At 38.5% G+C, this 21,683-nt stretch overlaps 1 protein-coding gene across 1 annotated transcript; it reads right to left on the bottom strand.

The window, feature by feature from the left end:
• Window positions 1-2,550: 2,550 nt before the first annotated feature.
• tcf25 (transcription factor 25 (basic helix-loop-helix)) lies at window positions 2,551-20,498 on the bottom strand. The gene is made up of 18 exons (XM_034570619.1): window positions 20,114-20,498; window positions 19,039-19,158; window positions 18,844-18,915; window positions 18,434-18,555; window positions 17,739-17,804; window positions 17,549-17,631; window positions 16,391-16,521; window positions 15,520-15,619; window positions 13,741-13,834; window positions 13,527-13,619; window positions 10,542-10,647; window positions 10,272-10,431; window positions 10,016-10,103; window positions 8,903-9,061; window positions 8,313-8,403; window positions 7,744-7,823; window positions 7,552-7,627; window positions 2,551-3,081 (listed from the first exon to the last, which is right to left on the bottom strand). The coding sequence occupies exons 1-18, from the start codon at window positions 20,351-20,353 to the stop codon at window positions 2,914-2,916; spliced, it is 2,049 nt and encodes a 682-aa protein (XP_034426510.1). The 5' UTR covers window positions 20,354-20,498; the 3' UTR covers window positions 2,551-2,913.
• Window positions 20,499-21,683: the final 1,185 nt, after the last annotated feature.

The raw sequence follows: 21,683 nt of genomic DNA, 5'->3' as shown, positions 1-21,683 counted from the left end.
AGAGAAGCAATGCTCTGCCGGAAACATTTCCAAGCTAAAGGAACTTCTCACAGCAAGAGGGGAATTTTTTTTAACCTCGTCTAGTCAATTAATTTACTCTACAAGGACAAAGTGAAATTATGAATAGTCTATTTTATGTCTGTTGATTCATTTGTACGCATTATTTTAAAAGTAGCCCTCAATAGGCTTGAAAAGAGACCTATTGTGCATTAACCTGTTCACGTGCTGACCCTTTATTTACCATGCTGGTAAATTTCATACTTAGTCTATTTGATATTAACAACAGCAAAATGTTTCACTTCTCATCAACAGCTGTGATTTCTGGTCAGTCTGGTGGTTGTATGTAAGTCTAAACAACTAAATAGCAAATAATAAAAATAAAAAATATTAATAATGATGATAAATGTAATTACATAGCACCTTTCAAAGATGCTTTACAAGTTAAAATTTTAAAGGCAAACAAAGGAAAGACTTAAAAGCAGTTGAAAGATCACACAACATAAGGGCAGAGATATAAAAATAAAAAGAGTTGAAGGTGAATTCAGAGGAAGCAAAAGGACGAGAAAACCCAACTGGACAGATAAGTGTAACTCCGTTTTAAGGCTGGGTGTTGCAGTGTGAATCAAAATGAGGCCAGTGTGGGAGAAAATAGTGCAGCAGATCCACACCTCATTTCCTCTGGTTGTGCGGCACCAATGAGGAGTAAAGTGGTCGTTATATCTTCATTTACTTCTATAACCCTTAATGTGTTAGTAAAACAACCTAAATACATGTTTTAAACCCTCCTCCCTACACCGAACAGTTCTTCCTTGTTAGGATCTCTCTTAAGGGCGCAGACGCTTTATGAAAAGGTCGAGTCTTAGCTGTGAACTATGAAGTGAAGTTATTAGAAAACATCATAATCCTAAGTATTCTCTCCAGATCTCTACAGGAGAAGCAACTATTTGTACAAGTAAGCGTTAATGAATGCATCTCCCGACATGCTGCAGTAATAACACGATTTACAAGAAGAAAAGTGATTATGTGACATACGTCGAACAAAAATAACCATCTAATGAAAATATTTATTTTTGGATATTACAAAAGAACAGGATTACCAACATCTGCGTTTGACACCTGAAATAATCATGAGGGTTACAGACTCCAGGATCCACTCACTTTTTGAATGCTTACACGACAGGTAACAGGAGGTTCATTTACACAGTCCCAGCAAAATCTCAAGAGGATTTGTTTGTGATTATTTGTGCGATCAGGAATGATTGGATTTACAACTTTTTCTAAATCATTGTGAGGCAATCCATGTGTTGCTTTGAGCAGTCGAATAATTTATGTTTCATCTGCTCGTTTAGATTTGTTTCCTCCTTTTTTTAGAACTGTAATTAATTATTTGACTGATAATCGCAGTCTGAGAAGTTTTAATGAGATGTGAGCTGTTTAAGTCAGTTAATAATCTTTAATGGTACAAAGCTAAGCTGTAAATTGCCTAAGGTTAAAAAATGGGTTACCAAATATTGATAACTAAATTTCTCATGGATTAAGAAATTGTTTAACCTGCAGCTTTCAGGCAGTAATGGAAGTTAATGAAGTATTGAAAGACTGCAGGATAAATTACTTTATTTTGTTGTGAGAGTGGTAAGAAAATGGCAAGTAACCAAAGAAGACGGTTGGTCAGAGGTTCATCCTACAGGAAGCTAGTGGCTTTAAATGGACGACCAGCACAGTCTGCAGACCCAAGGCCCCGTGTTCTCCACTTTTTTTTGCTTTACTTGAAGTTTTGATGTTTGTTTACATTAGAGTGGAGTGTAACAGAAAATTATGGTTGAAATTGACTTTACCTCCGCAGCTGCTACTGAAACAAGGCCATTAAGCAGCTTCTCTTAACTTCGTTGCCCAAGCTGCAGGCGGTGGATTACAACCCTTGACTGTGAGCATGCAGTGTATATATATATATATATATATATATATATATATATATATATATATATATATATATATTGCAATTATACATCTCAAAAATGCTTGTCTGAACCAATTATTGCAATTTGCCCGATTTGTTTGGTTGGGTGTTGGGGTTTCATAGATGAAGTCTCTATCAAAGATAGTAAGTGATGAGGAAGGCTATGACTTAATAACATTATGGAAAAACAGATTCATCAGATTTAAACTCTTTATTTGACTCAGATCAAAACATTTAAAACCATTCATATTCAAGTTAAGTGGCAAATGTGTTGAACTAAATGTTATTTCCCTTTGAATTCACCTCTGCATTCTTAAGCCATTGAAAGTTCACATGGTCATCCCAATAGATTTCTCAATTATACATGATAAGAACAGAGCTTGTTGAATCAAAGCAATGAGAGTAAAAACGTAGTCGTGGGCAAATAAAAACTTAAATGTTTGAAATTATTCTCACAAAAGAAGGTGGTGAAGTGTTTTTGTGACAGAGAAGTTCCACTCAACATAAGAGCTGTAAGAACTTTATTCTTTCATAAAGCAGTCCACTGTGAACATGAAAAACAGGAGGGGGAAGAGAAACACCCATCATCTCACAATGATTGTTTAAAAAAAATTATTAGTGACATGAAAGGTTCAATGAAACAATGTTTTCTTAATCTGGTAAAAGGTTCTGCATGATCATGACCGACTGAATCACCCCTGAGTAACTTTCTCTTTCTAATCGATGCCTCGGAAGCAGAGAAGTGGGCCGTCTCAAGACACCAACTCACTTCTTCCTTTTACTTAAGTCTTCTGAATTTGTGACAATTAAAAAAAAAAAAAAACATTTATTCATCCCTCCATTTCCTCTGAATTATTACAAACACAATTAAATATTCTTTTTCTGTAGAGTCATTGATATTTTCTGTGTCCACTCGTCTCCTCAGCACTCATCTGTCCTCCTAAGTTGTCCTCCTCTCAGTCCCACTCCTCCTCGTCTCTGTAAGGGTTGTCCTCTCTCGGTGGCTCTTGAAACCTGATGTTTGCCAACATGTCCCTCATTGCCACCATAAGACGATTCACCTCCTGGTTCAGCTCCTGTCCAGCTCGCGCCACCTCCATATCGTCCTCCTGCCTTAGTTCACCCTAAACAAGAGAAGAGACTTTTACGAATGCTTCAAATATGAACCAGTTATTTGGCTCCCTCAAACTTTCATTCTTATTACTACATGAATGAGAGCGGATATCTCCACCAAGGCCCAACAGTCCCCTTATGAGACCACATTTAAATTCACTAGATCCAGATTTTTATTCAGATCTGTAACAAAATTCGCACACTAATAAAGAACAATCATCTTAACATGAATGATTTATTTCTTCATGATTCGTGAATTTTCCCCTGACAAATCAATAAAATGTTGAAAAACACCCTTTCGGAATGTTAAAGAAAGTGAAAGAAAATTCCCAGCTCTTCCCCCTGATCCGGATCCAACTAGTTCAATCGCAGGATGTTGAAAAGAAGGATTTGTCCAAGTGTGTAATCAATTTGATATAATTTGTTAAGCAACTAACACAGAATTATCCCACTTGACGGGTGCATAATCTAACACAAATAACAAAACATCAATACCAGGGTAAGCTAGCTTTGTGTTAATGTTGCTTTACAACATGTAACTTTATTTTAAGAGTAAAAAGAGTTGCCTTAACTATATTTCTTTTATCCATATCGTATCTCTTCCTCTCTATAAGTGGATAACATGATCAGGATGGATGGAACTGTCCTGATGGAAACAAGCCTTGGGCCCATCTGTTAACAATAAACATGTATAGCTCTGTGTGTACAAGTACTTGATATGTATGTATCTTAATGTAATGTTTTGAGCAGTCGACTAACGGACCAAAAATGAGACGAAGCTGTGTGATTTTAGATATTGAAGTATCAGTCTATAAAAATGGTGAAGGGTACATAAACAGTCTTTGCAGTACACACTGTTCCATGTTTAGCACGGTCCCCTTGTTTGGACACAACGAGTCTTTATGTTATTCACCAGTACCAGTAATATCGCAGGCTGTTTAGGAAATTATTCTGATGGAAACCTTTTGTTATGAAAATGATATAAGGGTTCAGTATTTGTTGACCCTCGGCCCATTCAACCAAGACTTACATAGAGACATAACCATATTAATATGAATCTACAGACACATAACACAGTGCTGAGTCTGATAACATTTTTCTTTATAAAAAAAAATGCATCGTCACACTCGGCGCTGCTTTTGACCTGATTTCCATACGTCATGGTGAGATCACGCTTTGATGCATTTTTCAACGACATTACCGAAATGATGCTGTAAAAGAATGTACATTCACATGGCTCCTCCTTCTGCCATCACTAGACCAGTGATGATTTACTATGGATTTCCTCTACTGTTTTATGAACTCATGTCAGACAGTGTCAGTCCATCTCCATCATGAGGCTGAATGTGGCGAACATGACAAAAATACAGATTAGTTCAAACCTGTTCAAAACTTTTTGATGACCTACGAGTCCTCATACTTGAACAGCAGAGTTGTTCCAAAGTGCTCTCTTTTGTACGAGGGTTTTATGATCTGACGTGTATATGATTACTGTGTGTATGATAGGGGTTTTTAAGGCCAGTGAAACATTATGTTCCCGCTGAATGAGACTTTAGTGGACTGTTGGTAATTGATCAGAGCAGACTGAGGTCTTCACTGTTGAAGTAACATTTAAGTACACTCCAGTGGTCGCCTGGCAACCACCTGCTCGGTAGCATCATCTGTCAGACGACGGCAGACGCCTGCCTCAGTGAGCACTCATGGTGGTGAAAACTACGCACTTACTCAGTGTGCAGGAGTTACATCCAGATCATTTCTATTGTCCGTATCTAATGAAATCCTGTTTCAGATAATGGTATTTATCGAATCGAATATTTGTATAATACTACTGTTGTGTACAGTACTACTGCAGTGCTTTCAATACTCCGTTAAGAAGCTCTGATGTGATGAGATGTTAACATAAAACTGTCACAAGTGAGTTATGTCTGTGTGACCGCTTGTTCTACGCTGTCAAATGTCCCATACAAGTTAACCTGCAGGGCAAAACTATTTACAAATTCATGTTTTTGTTGGTTTGAAATGTGCGCAACCGTGGACAGAGGATGACAATTCTGCGTCTCACTGTCCTACTTGCCGTCCTGTGAATTTGTCAGACATTCTCGGCCAAACAACAGTGTGTTCTGGGGGAATGAGGCATAAGCAAATAAAGTATAAAGAGCAAACGCTCATTTGTTGCTGAGGAAAATACAGACCAAGGATGAGTCAAGGAGAGCAGCAGTTATATTTATGTTCCGCATAAAGAGGCTAAAGAGAAAATGATCTCACTTTCAAACTCTTTAAAATATTTTTATAAATAGTTCAATTAAAGTTTTCTACAATTTTAAATTTAATTTTCTTCCCAGTCCAGGCGGCTGATTGGTTAAGTAGCTTCAATGTTACATCCATTTTTTTGACAAGAAGAATAAAATAATTCACTTCTGCCATCTCAAACACAAAGTAGTGTAAAATCGACCCACATGAGTTCTAGGAAGTCTGGAAGCCACAGATAAACCACAGATTTTAATGTCTGTGTCTTTTCCCCCCTATACAAAACATTGCCCTCTCATATGCAGAAGCAGTCTATTGGTTTTGGAACTTAAAATTCAGCCATGGCGATTAAGGGCCGAAAAAAAATGAGAAGTGCTCAATTAACATGGAAAACATATTATAAAGATCTTGTTCCCTACACATTGACAAAATGTCCCACATTAATTATGGGAAAGGGAGTTGGCCCAATAAATGAAACAAGCATTAAACTTCACTTTCAGGAAAGAGGTGCCCAAACCGGGGCCACAAACAAGTTTGCATGAATGTTGTTATTGTTTTATGTCTTCAACGACACATAGACAAATGGTGGACAGTATTAACTGTAGCAAGGTCATATGCTTTTTTTCAGTTGTCACTCCCTCAGGGGAACCATGAGGGTTTGGAGGAAATGTTTCATCAGTCAAGGATGCGTGTTAGGATGCGTGTTAGGATGCTTTCCCAGATCTTCTGGCAGTTCAGAAAAATCCAGCAGCCCTGGAGGGTCCGGCCACAAATGGGTGTATCTGTGAGTCACTTCTATAACCGGATACCAGGAAACTCAACCTGTCTCCTACAATGAGTTTGGACTGGAAGCTCAGGGACAAAGGTCAACTCAAAGAAAAAAGAAAATTTGTGATAACATCTGTTGCCACCTTTTGGAGAAGTCGCACTTCATCATGAATTAATAACTGACTCCGTGAACTCGCACAATTTGTAAAGAGACAACTGAGCTTTATTTGAACGTAGGGCTTCGAGCTATTAATCACATGATGTCCCCACATGCACACCATGGGTTCTTTATTCATGTACCAAGATGTTTTTTCTATTATTCAATAGCGGCAGCACAGAGATTTGTCTTTAAATGACATCACCACAGTTAAGCTCAAGGAAGGACTTGTTTCAGTAGGGTGTGTTTGAAGAAAAACTTAATGTGCTTCTTCCATAAAACTACCTCCCAACTCCTGGAGTCGTTCATTAGCTGTGTGACTTCCACCAACACACTGTGACACCAGTTTATCTGAGGAATTACAGTGACTCACAGCACCGAGACGCCACTAGAGAGACTTGCAAACGATTGTTTAACTGCATCGGACAAAGGTCTCTGTGCTTGTCTTGATAGATCTGAAGTGCTGGATTTGACAACACTGACCATCATTGGCATAAAAGCAGTAGTAGGAAGCACAGTAATTTGGTTTAAGTCCTATTTATCAGATTTACTCAAATTTTTGATATGTTAGTTGAAGATCTTAATGTATGCAAAAGTTAGATATGGAGTTCCACAAGGTTCTGCAATTAAATCAATTCTAATCACCTTATTCAGTCTTCCTTTAGGCAACGTTATTAGGTTTAAACTCCAAGCATGCCACAAAGAAATAAAGCCCTGGATTGATTCAGTGTACAGTAACATTATTTGATGATACTGTTACCTTTAATGGCATTACCCTTGCCTCCAGCACCAGCTTAAGGAGTCTTGGCAGACATCATAAAGCAAACCATAAGCTCGAGCTCACTGTCCCCTCTTACCCCACAACAACATTGTGTTATCAGTATACAGGCTAACTGTTGCTTCGTAGAGCCTCAAGTAGAACAGGAGCCAGACTATTCAGTTTTGCTCCAGGAGCCAGACACCCTCTCCGTGTTTAAGAGTCGGCTTCAAACCTTCCTTATTGATAAAGATCATAGTATAGTTGGGGCTGGCGCTGACTTGCCTTGAACAGCCCCCAGTTATGCTGCTATAAACACTGCTTGGGTACTTCCAATGATGCACTGAGCTGCTCTCTCCTCCTCTCTCTCCATCTGAATGAATTCATATGCAATAAGTGCATGTCACTAACTCACCATCTTCCATTTTCGCATGTCTCTCCTTCTGTTACTCAAATAAAACCGACTTTAAATGACTTTTTCCCCTGTTCACTATAGAACCGCTGATCAGTTTGTTTTTTCCAGACCTACCTGGCCTGGTCCAATCAACTCACCTGAAGGTTGAAATTTGGCAGCAGTGACCGGAAAAACAGCGACAGTGTACTCTCATTGGATGCACCAACATACTGCCTATTTGCAGACACAAAAACACACATCTCATTAAAGTGGATGAAAATGGATCGATATTTGTATCTTCTCTGACACTATTATGGAATTTCATGTACACAGATGTATAGGTCTTTTACCTCTCTGGTCGGGTATACGATGTGACTGAGTCCAGTGGAGGTAGAGGGTCAAAGCCCATCACAGGCTGAGTGGTCACCTCCTGAGGATGTCAAATAAATAATATATATATTACTTATATATATTTGTAATATGTTCATAAACTGCAACAGTTATTAGTTGGCAATTGTACTATTTATAGAATACAGGATTACAGTGAGTTGTAACAACCAGTAAAATCCCAAACATTATTCACACTACATAAAATGTCTGGCCTCCAACCTTTGTCAACAGTTTAAAGGCGCGGCTGACCATAAAAGGGTTTAGTCTAATTGCTGGAATCTGTTCCAGTGGTGATGACCTTTCGTGGTACGGAGAACAGCAGGAGTCATTACAGTTAAGAAATAAACTTCACAGAAACAAAACAGATGTATCTGGGAAAACATTGCTTAGGGTGAGTTTGCAGGTATGTTATAAATACAGACATTTTTCGAAACTGATTAATTTATCTATTAATCTATTCTGTAATGGTGAGTGCATGACATTGTGGATACAGTGGATTGTGTTACAGCGGTTGTTGATCATTTCTTACAAGAGGCAGACTTGAAGTGGCTTCCTTGATCTCAGAGAGGAGGACGTGGCGATGGATGTTCCTCGGTGCACTCTGGTACCTCTGCTTTCTCCTACAACACAATTACATGTTGAAGGTGAAGGTGTTGAGTACAATTATTTAAGGACAGTGTTAAGACCCAGTTCACCGGGTAACAAATCCTAATCATAACACAAGTCCTTAAGGCTAACTTACTATATCTATTTACCTGTGCTCAGCTTGTCAATGTGGAGCATGATCTTTGATGATGTTAGCAGTGACATCAAGGGTTGGGTCTTAAACATGGTAACAGCACATAGAGTTTACAGTTGCACTATATAGTTTAAAATAAATAGACACATTTCTGACGATTTTCTCGACAACCGCTCATCCAAACATGTTTCTAGTTAAACTTCCTTGGATCCTCAACAATACATCAGCTACAGTTCATCAGATGAGCAATTGTTGAGAAAATAAAAATGACAGTCACACAGAAAGAAAGAAGGAGATTTCTCCATGAGTGGGATGACATCTCTGTTGTTGCTTGGCAGAACTGTGACTTATGGCAGCAGAGGAGGTCCTCGAGGTCTTACTTGTTTTGACAGTCCACCACTAGAGGGTCTTTGGTATCGACTCGATGCAACACTTCCTTCACAGACTCTTCCAACCAAAGCATCACTGCTGCCTCCCTCCACACACTGCAACTCCTCCCCACATACAGAGCAGTCAGCTCAGCCAGAGCTGGCGGCTGCCTACAGACAGACAGGGGAGGATGACTTTTTAAAGTTACAATTGAAGAAAATGTATACAAAATAAAGGCCATGAAAAGATATATAACATTAATGTATTTGATACAACCTACCAGTCAAGTTTTACTACAACCAAATTTATTTCTATTTTTTATTTTGACCTAAGAAGACCAGTTAGTTTTTTCTGAATTGCCAAAACACTAAACCCCATTCTCTAAACAAAACTGTCAACTGGAAAAACGACTTTATCGAATCAATCACACAGTTGGCAAAACTTTAAACACATTCTCATTCACTAAAGACATTTAGCAGTGAGGTGCACATTGACACAGAAATAAACACAGAGGTCCCGAAGGTTAAACACAACTAACACCCTGTTCAAAATTTTCACACATGTCCAATCAGGTTATTTTAGGACCGTACCATGAATGCTTTGCTCAGACATGAGCAGAGAGGTCATGAGCCGGCAGAGCATCCTGTTAATGTTGTCAGTTGGGACAACGTGACCTTTTACTGTGGTCCAAGAATATACATGAATGGTTTATCAATAACCAGTGTTTTCTCAATGTTTGCCTTCCGTCATACACTCCCCTTCCAAACCCTATATAAATGGTTTTCTCAGCATGGCCGTGGAAAGTGTATGATAGAAACCACTACAACTGGAAAATCATGTAAATTTCCTAGAAAATTTAAAAATTTTCAGGGATTAAAAATTGTTTAACTTATAGCTTTCCTCCAGCAAAGGAAGTAAATCTAATCAATTACCATAGATGCATCAACTTCTGTTGATTACTATTTCAAACATCTTTAAACTTAAATGGCATTGTAGATATTGTTTTATCAGTAGTAAAATAAAGCATTTAAAATATTGAATCATTTAGTATCGATAGATTTAATGAAAGAGTTCATTTTCATGGCAATACATGCTGGTTTATGCAACACTAAATAATACATTACCCTATTTGACTCTTTGGCCCAAAGAAAGCATGTGAGGCGACTGTGGCATCTGGCTGCACAGTGCACAGATCCAGCAGAGGCATCAAAACTGCAACACAGGTAGGTGAAAATACACATTTACAACTTCCTTAATGTCAATGTCAAGAAACCCCCACTATTTTACTGAATTTAATCATGCCATAGACAATGGGAGAAAATGAATGAAGGTTGTTAATTTCTAAATAATTGTTTTGATGGTAGTGGTTCCCTGTTTTACCTCCAGGGAACATGATGAGGGCGTTCTGCAGCATTATATCGGCTTTGCTTTTTTGTTTGTCACTTTCTTCGGGATCCATATCTTCCTGCTGACTGAGATGGAAATGACAAAGTGCAGTGGAGAATGCAAAGTTGGGTAGCTGGGACAGATTTCTGTGCTCCTGAAATGAAAAAGGGATACATTTCTGCATCAGATCGACACATAAACATCGAACTACAGTATATAACAACATGTCCAAAAAACACATATACACATAATAGCACTCTTTACCTCCCAGTCCTGATATAACTGGAGGAGAGGCTGGTACTCTCTGGACCGCAGCATCAGGAAGTCAATGAGCAGGAGCATGCAAAGTGGGTCAGAGTCTGGGTCCAAACTGAAAAATAGCAGGAGACAAGAAGAGAGGCAAAAGGTTACTGCATGCACTTTACAAACAATAAGAGTCATTAGGAGATGACACAAAACCGAAAAGAGCAGAATATGTACATGAAATTGTAATATTTCCCTCCATGATAAAGGACTGATTTTTTTCAACTATTAGAAAGGTAAATATCAAAAGGCATGTAATTATTTTAATCGCTGATCATTTCTTTATATAGTGTTAATTTAGAATGGAGGTGTCAAGTATGGAATTGTTCCGTTCAGAAACTTTCTTTTCTCAGAAACCTCAAATAACAAAAGGCTGCACTTCAGCACCTGATGAACATTATTGTGCAGTTTCATGAATTTTTTTGAAACGAAGCAATAGCAGAAGGTCAGATATACACATAAAAACAAAAAAAGACCAAACATCTGAAACCAAGTACAACTCAAGTCTTCCCCCACCCTGCAGGGTGGAACATAAAAACAATCTTTAAACATTTCTTGGTCCTTTTAAAAAGGCAACATTCCTCTTAAATTCTAATGTTACCACTTTGTGTTAAATATATAACACTTCAAAAACCACAGAGGATCAAAAACGTCACTGTACTGCTATTTGCTTTTAGTGTACAGACCCGTACTGACCAACCATCACTGATGTGATTATTTTCTCTAAAACAGTGGACTTGCAGGGTTAATCATATCAAACAGTAAATGTGAGGCACTTCTTCAAACTGTGCTTTCAAATATTCTGTTATAGATCACGTTTCCATTAGAAGCAGTGATTTAATCAGAGCAGCATGGAGAGGGACAGCTGTCAGCTTTTATCCCCTAACTGCTGCCTTACAAAAAGGACCAGAACATAGCTGTCATGAAGTCAGGAAGCCAGAGTTCGATGGAAATCACAGATAAGCACTGAACATTACATGGGCAGCCTCTAAATCTCAAGCTATGGCAGACGGATGGTAGCAGTGGGTTGGAAAAGAGGCGTGTTAGTGTGTTAAAGCCTTATGTAAGTGGTGTCTGTACCAGCATGACCACAAGGTTTTATGTTGATGTTTGAGATTCAAACAATAACAATGACCGTTAGCGAATTTTTTTATTACGAATGTAAATGTCAATTATGATTTTTTTATTTATATTGTCATGGTCACACAAATCATTTATATTAGGCTGTACTTCACACAAGAAACACGTGTCCAGTTGTTTTCCACTAAATAAATTATTATTAGTGATACTTTATGTGCATCAGTAGTCACTCGACAAACAAATAGACAAAATGTTACATTTCAACTTCCCCTGTGTCTGAGCAAACCTAACAGGGTACAACTGTACGAATTAAAAGTTGAATTGGTAATTAGTTTGCGAAACACTTTTTATAATATTTGTTGAAATCCTCCTTCATGTCCAAACCACCAACTATTAAACTTGTCTGTGGCTCACACAAGAATGTAGTAAACATGACCAATGATTGGTCGGTGTTCCTGTCAGACACTTAACGACCTTCCTGCCTTCAGAGTAGGAGGCTTACACCGCTGAAGGAGAGACGACAGCCAGAAGTTACTGAGCAAGCCATAGAAAAGTCAGCTTCAAGCAGTTGTCGGGCAGTTTCTCATTAATGTGTTTTGGGGACGTAGCCTTGACGAGATGGTCGATGGGAGGGGGGTGGGATGTATTGGTTGCGTGTTTTTGTTTTTTTTGCTTTTCCAGGATTACCAACCCTAGTTTTAAGTAAAGAGCCTAAGCATTTGTGTGCAGAGCTTAAACCATAAGAATAGAATAACAATGGTGAGAGTTACTGCCATGGTCCAAATATAGGAGCCATATTTTTCTGAAACTTAGGTTTGAAAAAAGTGGGTGTTTTATATTTCAGGACTAGGCAATTAAATGCCAATTCATTACAACAGATATTCTTTTTGAATGGAGCAAGTGCCAGTGTAGCCAGTGCTAGTCTATAGAGTGTTTTGGAATCTGTCTGCAGTGAGTCTTTCAGAGTTAATCAATTAAGTGTTTGGTTAGTCGAATTGAACCTGCGGTTTCTGAAGGCGGCTGCCACAGACAAAATAGATTTTTCACAAGCAAAAACCAGCCAGAAGAACAATTGGATTTTTCTTAAATGATCCACTGGCCCACCGAAGCAGGGGTCCACTCATAATTTCACTGGCTCGCCAGCATTTGTCCCAGTATCAATGGCCTGAAAGCCTGTCACAGATGACATGCTCAAAAAGACTACAGATGTCCGACCCAACAAAAACTTTGATAAGCAGCCAAATGCTGTTTGTCACATGATTATGAGCAGATAACAAAAATTCAGTTCAAATCCATTCATTAATTTAACCAATGTTATTTTGTGTGGCATACAGTGGGAGCACTCACAAAATTGTGAAAGACTATTTAAGTACATCGCACTCCCTCCATCACTGAGCAGTTGTTCCCCTTACTTCTTGCTCATGTCTACCATCACAAAGGCTCAGCCCTCCAGAACCATAGGGAAACCCCTGTCTAATAGCTGAGTTAACAGTCTTTGAAGACTATTTTCAAAGTGCAATGACTGCTCTCTGTGGTTACTTTATTCAAGGAAATGAAAGTTCTTTTTGTTTAGCGAACAAACCATGTGATCATATGAAATAATTTCCAGTGTGATATCAAATCATCAGACAGAAATGAGTGTCCAAACTCCCACCTTCCTTATTTTGTCAAAATAGAGATATAGCCAAGATAAGTTTTTCACAAAGAGTTCACTGTGGTACCGACTACTAACTAATGTGAGACCAATGTTATTGGTCAACATTTAAATGGAAAAGCTCAAGATTATTTTCTGTAATCTTTTGAAAAATATTATTTCTGACTTTATACCGTGTCTTTTTCCCAGAACCAAAGCTTTTCTCTTAGTACCTTAAGATCAGTTTGCAGTACTCCAACGCCGTCCGTGGGCAACCGCGCTTCTCAAGGAACATCATGTGCTTGTAAAGAGCAAGATAAAATGCCCTGCAAACAGAAAATGATTGAATCATTAAATTCCTAAGTCCTTAAAACACAATTTAGGCTCTGAATGATGAAAGCAAGATGTCTACCAAACACAACAAAGAAGGAAAAAGGAGCAACCAACCTGTTTTCTGGTCTTAAATAATCCAGTCTGCTGGTACCTGATGTCAGGTTGAATAAAGGGTGAAATGCACACTCGAAGCTGTACAAGGCCCTTTCTTAAAAAAAAAAAGAAAAAGAGAGAAATAATCAGATATTTTGTATATATTGACAACATCCAATGTTCCAGCACATAATGTGTAGCTTAATTCAAACACAGGTATTGTGTACAGTGACGCAGAAGCTGGACAGAGACAATTACATTGGGCCTCATTTACCAATATCTGCTTAAGATTTTTCTTAAATTTGTTCTTAAGATAAGATAAGAAGTTTATTTATTAGTCCCACTGGTTACCTAGTTACCTAGGTTAGGTTACCTAATTTGTTTTACAGCCCAAAAAAAGAGGAGGCATCCATCCAAACACAATTCAAAATTATAACAGACTGACAGAAAACAAGACCACAAAAAACATGACAAAAAGTGACAAAATGCTTCGCCATCAATAGAAAATTGGATATGGACAAATGTGCAAATCTAGCTATAACCCGTTCAAGTGAACAATTGCAGCTGGAACAAAACTATTTCTGTAGTGTTTTGTTTTACCCCTTGGGACTGTAAACCTTCAACCAGAGGGTAGAAGCTGAAATTCCCCATGCAGAGAATGCGAGTCATCATTCGTAATGGAGCTGGCTACTCTCTGTACCTGTCTGGTGCACAGGGACTCTAGGCTCATCTGAGGCTCACCAATCAGACGACTGGACCATTTCACAACCTGACTCAATGGGGAAATTTGCCGCATTACAGCAGCAAAGAAGGTTAAGAAAGTTCCTAAGAAAACTCTACGTCAGATTGTCTTCATAAGTTCCTAATTAGCATAGGTCAACACCCAACAAGGACATGAGACTGCAGGGCCGTGTGCTCACAGAGAGATCACAGAAACAGACGGTGGTTGGTGGACGGTCTTACTTTTCTGTCTTATGTTTAAGTTCAACTGATGTCCTGATATCAAATGAACCAAAGAAGTCAAATGTCCTTTGTTAACTTATCTCCCTGGTCGTCTACATAAACTATTTTAGGCATCTACACGCAGAAAGGGCCTGTGAGAATAACACAGGTATTGTGGTCTGCACGAAGCCTTGACTTTTTAACAATGGCTGTTTTGTTGATTTATATTGGGGGGGGGATCAGGGATTTGATTTCATTACTTTAGGCATGTTATATAAATGCATTTTGTCGATCTAACATTAAGTGAACCCTATAGACTATACGCAATACACAAGCCAAAATAACCAGCGATGCCCACAGCACCTAAATGAATGATATTATATTAACCAATTTATTTCTTTTTAGACAAGGATTATTCAGGTCATTGGAGAAAAAAATCTATGTGACAAATTAATAGTAATAAATGCACAGTACATGCCTGATCCTCTTAGACATGATGGAAAACAGACACAGACTTAAAAAGCTTAGTCATGTCTGAAGAGGAGCTGTTATTTCATATCTATGCCAAAATCTGGTGTCTATAAAGGAAGTTTGTAGATTAAGTGGACAATGGCAAAGCCAGAGTTGTTGTACCGAAATTCAATTAAGTTGATACCGTTATTGATACAGGCCTCTTTTTTGAGCCACAACTAAAATCAGCGTTTAGCTCAGACCAGTAAGTCCTAGGGTTAGTATAGTTACTGACCTAAATATGTACGAAGAAGATTCTTCTAAGTGGTTGCAGGCCTTAAACACATTTTTAGTCTCGTCTTTGGTTTAGAACAGTCAACATTTATGAAGGGAGCCAATGATCCTCACCAATGAGGTCCCTGGCCATCTCTTGGTCCTCCTGTATGCGGCAGACATCAGAAAGCTGCAGCAAGGAGTCAATGTGGTAAGGATTGAGCTGTAGCAGAGCCTGCGGGCAAAAAAAGAGACAAGGGTGAAACTGACAGATCGACAAAGACAGTTGATAAAAGTGTTTAACAGAGGAAAGTTGATTGAAATACAAGAAATTAGAATTTCAATTTCAATAAATTCAATAAAAAATGATCAGGCAGTTCAAATATTTCTGCAAGATTATAGATTTGTCAATAAGGTTATCCAAATAATGTCTGTTTGGAAGTTTGCTCATTTGTTTCCTAAGGAAGTGAGGAACAACCTGCCTTGGGGGACTGTGTCAATGTACACCATCTTACACAGAGAGAGCAGTTATATCTCTGAAAGTCCTTCTATATTTAACCAAAGACTCAGTTGTCTGTAGTGTTCTGATGTATGATAAAACTCCTTCACAGAGCTGTAAATAGATGTTGCTGCCAGTTTGTCTGAATAGAAGAAGTTAAATAAAAATAAACACATGATTTTGTTAGATGGTCGGTGGACTTTGTGAGAGATATGCATATACCATCACAGAGAGAGAAAAGATGGAATTGACAGAGTGCAGTGAAAACAATTGATATTAAATCTATAATGTATATTAAAAATCTAACAATATTTAATACAGAATATTCTGCCTCTGTTCATTTTAGTTTGCATTTATCTTTAATGAATTGTCTGTGTTTATAAGAAACCCATATAGGCCATATTGATTCATTTTTATTGGAACGCGAGTCCACACAGCAGGCGCTGTTGTTTAGTTGTTTATCAATTCATGTTTTCATCAAGTACAAATGAGGATATTTTATTTTACCACTATGTTGTTGGGATCCATGGACTCTACAGCATCCAGGAACTTGAACTGTACTTGTTGATAGTCCCGACTGTGCTCATAGGTGAAGTAATGCACGCCATCCTTTGATTCCAGTAAAGTCATTGAGATTCCTGTGGAGAGCAGAGTTATAATTATCTTACAACACTTTTTAAACAAAGTTACAACGTGCTTCACAGAAAGACAAAATGAAAAAGAACATAAATTAAAACAAGAGAAAGGCAACACAAAGAAAGACACTAAAGGTTGAAAGGAAGTGAGGATACAGTGGCTTTATGAATCTCATTACATTTTTCAGTTGGCCTCCTCTTCACTCCTCAAACTGACCTCAATGTAAATAACAACTCTCAATAAATGTGGGGAAAACATGGGATCTTTTGTGCATAAACTAATGTTGAAATGAAGATCACTTCTGAACCACTTAATATTGAGCAATACATGTTAAGGGGACAAAAAAATATATATATATATATTTATAATATTTCATATTTCAGACCATTGCTGTTTGTTTGCTGTTTTCACTTTGTGCCGACCCTTAATTTAAAGGAGTAAAATCGCAGCATCTCAGGTTGTGCCACGGTTGATCAACAGCATTATTTACAGATAAGCAGGATGAGACAAGCTAGATTTTAACAGTGACGCAATGCTGTTTAAACATAAGGGAGATCTGACAAGTGGTGAAGCCAATGGTGTTTAAAGCATAACAGTTATGAGAAAAAGATGAATTTTTGCCTGAACTTTGATATTGAAAAAAAGTCTGAGTGAGTAAGCAAATGTCTGAAATAACATTTCCGTGTATTGAAATGGTCGGGTTAGCTACTTTAATAGCATGCCTACATTTGTGGGAAAAAAACATCTAAATCGACCGATAGAATGATCAACCAACAGTAAGATAATTGTAAACTACATCAATGGAGGCTTTCAGCGTGAACACAACGTGGCACTCTTTATGATGACGTTAGTGTAACAAAAGTAACATTCATCCTATATTATAATGGCTGCATGAACAATCCAGGTGCAGGCAATCAAAGTGATTTGAAAAATATAAAAGCCCTTTATTTCAATGGGCTTGAAGCATTAACATACACCAACGTGTATCGGCTTATGCCGTCATCGGGGTGTCAACACACCCTTATCTACCTGTGCGGCTGAAGCGGGGCCAGCTGTCCTTGGGACTGGTCATCCAGGTGCTGCGGTGAAACTGCCTGTTTCGATGTCGAGGTCTGGCAAAAGATAAACAAAAAATGAGAAGAATTTACAGCATAAAGAGTTGAGGAGCTGAACTATCAATTTTCAGACAAACTCCTAAAAGATCCCCTGTTCTTTTTACCTTTGGTCTCCGAGAACAGCTCGAGCCCCGAAATATCTCTTCAGCTCCGTCTCTGAGTTGAGATTCCTGATGAATTCACACAGAAAACAGCAGGTTGACAAATGACAATTTAAACCAGTTGAGGAAATATGGTCCAAGGAAAACATGTTTAGATTTTTCTAGACAAGTCAGTCCATGTCTGCTCAGGAATCAATAAAACAAATACAGACTAATCAATGGTAACATAGTTACAATTTCTGTTTTGTGATTTTTAAGAGGCAGCATTTAGTATACATGTGCCAACCTAATTAAATAAGCCATTCCATCCGTGATAGTGTTCAAACACACACAAAAAACATGTTTGACTGTATCTTCTGTCAGTGAATTAGAACAACTTCAAATTAAGTATATGAGAAAAGTGTGCTTTTTGCCTGCTTACTATTTGGTGTGCAACATATTTCAACAATTTCTAACCTTTCGTGACTCTGTGCTAATTAACTGTAGAGCATCATCAAACACTCTCAAACTGTTTGGAGACACCATTTGTGTGGTGTCAAGCTCCACCACGTGGTGGCAGTGAGGCATCACACTAATATTGAGAATGATCATATAAGCTGTGTAGCAGTGAATAAAGACAAACAAATACTCTATTCAAATAAAAAAAAATCTTGTCTGGATGGATTTATTGTGTCAACATGGGGCGTTTGTCTCCTCACCTGTGCTCAACATGTAACACCGATCGTCGCTCAGAGCCTCCGCAATCTTCATTCTGCAAACTCAGGCCGTTGTGCTGCTCCAAGTCCTCCAGCAATAAATCAATGTTATCATCCGGTGCAGTCTTTTAAAAACACACAGAGAGATTATTTTTAAATAAATAGTGAAGTAAGTGTGACAACATATAATTGTTGAATGGCCAAAATGAGCTACAGTTTTGAATAGTGTGGGCTTACTTTCAAATAATTTTGTCTTTCAAAAATGATTCTTAGTCAGTTTTTATTCATATTGTCAATAAAATGATTTTCTTTATAAATGTAAAAATGCAAACAAATATATTACTAAAGTGATCAATTACAGGGTGGGTTATCATTTAAGTTTTAGAGCAGATATTGACCACTTCTTAACTTACCTGTCTATCCTCTGACGTCACTTTTGTCTTCTTCTTTTTCTTCTTCTTTTTAACTCTGTCTCCAGACACAGACTATTAAAGAAAAGAGAGATGACAGTTTGAAACATGCAAAATACACATTTAGATCGGTAGAATATTCAAGTCAAAACAGAAGATCATAGAAAGAGGCCCCAACTACCTTCGCTCAATCTTTACCTTTGTAGATGTTTCCTGGGATTTGTCAGTGTCTCCATTTTCATTCCTTTTATTTCCATCTGGTTTCTCTGCCTCTTCATCGGGTGAGATTTTCTCCGCCTCATTGTCAACATCACATATCTAATAAAATGTGAAATTGGCATTAAAGCGTGCTGGCAAGGAAGTTCTAGATGTGGTTACAAAATCCATAGCTGGATGAATCACTGATTTAAAAAAACTTTACCCAGCATAAAGACAACAACATCTTTCCCTGAAATGATTTCATGGTTACAACAAATCCAGTACAACATCTGTGAGTTCAAGATGGCAAAGTTACAGATACACAAACTCCCTGTTGTGAGCCATGGCTTGTGGGTGGCATGAATAAAATGCAAGCATCATCATCATTGAGTGTAAATTTATGAATCGCATCTGATCTAATATATAATTTAAATTCAACCTGTCCTGCACAACTGAAAGAATTAATTTCACATTGCAAAAAACGCATCCTGGTTTGGAAGAGGTATCTCAGTTTCCCTTAAGATCACAAAGTTATTTTTAAAAAACTGTAAATCTGAGCATGACAGAATAATGGGATGATGATATATTTACAGTCTTGGTTAACATTGATCGATGGCTTCATAAAACAAAGCCCATGTCGTTTTAGGACAGGGTCGATTCAAATGTGACGAATTCTTTAGTATAAATAAACATTTAATCACAACAAGCCTTTCTACCTACTTCTTTTCAAGTATAAAATGTCTGATACCATCTTTAACAAAGGTATGAAGGAATCCACATTTCATTGACATCTGTCCTAAACTTTATTTATCTTTCTTAATTGTCTTTACATTACAATTACAGGTAATTCAGGTAAAGTGTAGCTGGAGGGACAGGCTGGATCCTGGGCACGTTTTTAGCTAGGACGACAAACAGCGATATGCACCTTGTTGGCAACACAATGACATAATTCATGTGAGCTAACAGCAGGTTTAAAGGTAACAGCTAACACACACCACAGCTCGGTGTTAGCAAGGCTTCCCAACAGAGAGCTAGCTCAACTGACGCAGCAGCTAACAACACGTCGTCGCCTCACCACTTCATAAATGTTGCTGAAGTTCTTCTGAGCCTTGTTCTTCTTCGCCTTCTGGCTGCTGTCTTTCCTTTCGGGCGGCTGAGAGACATTAGCCACGTCCAGCTGCTCCTCCGCAGCCTCAGCCTGCTCCTGCTCCTGCTGCTCCTCCTCAGGACTGACGCTCAAAGTTAGCTCCCCGAGGTCCAGGGCCTCCTGACCCCGCTGTTTGCCCCGGAGCCTCCGCAGAGCCCGGGTCGACATGGTCCGCTACCCACGCAGACACGTACACTGTAATGTTTGCGATTGAATTAGTTTGAGTGAGCTGACAGCCACTGTGTTGACCACTAGATCTTCATCTTCTTCTTCGTCGTCTTCGTCGTCTTCTTCTTCCTTTTCTGATGATGATGATGATGTTTAACGGCGGTTGACAAACAACTTATCGGTGCATTACCGCCACCGTCTGGAAAGGAGTGTGAGTCAAAGAAGTTCCAAAGAGTGAGACATGGCCCCCCAGGGGAGCGCATACTTCCGCCAACAGTTCCCTTATGAAACCACATTTAAATCAAATATAAATATCAGTCCCGTTAACATGTTAGATTTTTTTTCCCATGAGTGTATCTTTGCTATATTTTTTAAATAAATATCTCCTAGACTATTGCAACTCCCTCCAGGCAGGTCTACCTGCTAGTGCCATCCGACCTCTGCAGCTCATCCAGAATGCAGCAGCTTGACTGGTCTTTAACCTAAATTCACTCACACTACTCCGCTCCTCCGCTCCCTTCACTGGTTACCAGTGGCTGTCCACATCCATTTCACAACATTGGTACTAACGTACCATGCTGCGAACGGATCGGGTCCAGTCTACATCCAGGACATGGTCTCAAATCTTACACCCCAGCCCGTTCCACTCCGGTCTGCATCTGCCAATCGGCTTGTTGCTCCCTCACTTCGAGCTAAACACTCAACAAATCACAACTCTTGCTGTCCTGGCTCCTAAATGGTGGAACAAGCTCCCCAATGACATCAGGGACAGCCGAAAGTCTACAATCTTCCACCGCAAACTAAAAACACATCTCTTCTGACTATACCTTGAATAAAAAACAAATTAAAAAAATTAAAACTAGTTGTTCTGGGTTTGTACCCTCATGGTTGAATGCAGTTATTGTAAGTCGCTTTGGATACAAGCGTCAGCTAAATGTAATGTAATGTAAAAGCAGGACCATCAAGACAGTAGTATTTATTCTCATACAGCCTGGGTGTGTGGCGACTGTAACTGATTTTCTGTTGATAAATAACTTTTCAAATCCTTCAAACATAACATTTCATTTTCTGTTATCAAGACTAGGTGGTTGAATTTGTTGAAACCTACAGGAGCCTCCAGTCTATGTGTTGTTTATTTAACCACATTCCTTCAACTCCACGACCCACTGATGCTGGTCCAAAGCATGAATCTTCTTCACCGCTACACTCGAGGCATCTGAGAAATGCTTGTAATTTGTACCTTGAAGCATGTAACTTGTGTGTCACATGCACAAATGGGGGATTTGTATATCTGTCACAGGCTATGTGAAACCTCACATTTAAAAATATG

The sequence above is a fragment of the Hippoglossus hippoglossus genome, chromosome 3 (assembly GCF_009819705.1).
Source record: "Hippoglossus hippoglossus isolate fHipHip1 chromosome 3, fHipHip1.pri, whole genome shotgun sequence".
Classification (NCBI taxonomy): Eukaryota; Metazoa; Chordata; class Actinopteri; order Pleuronectiformes; family Pleuronectidae; genus Hippoglossus; species Hippoglossus hippoglossus.
Note: the sequence above shows the minus strand (reverse complement) of the source record. Positions and strands in the feature narration are given on the sequence as shown.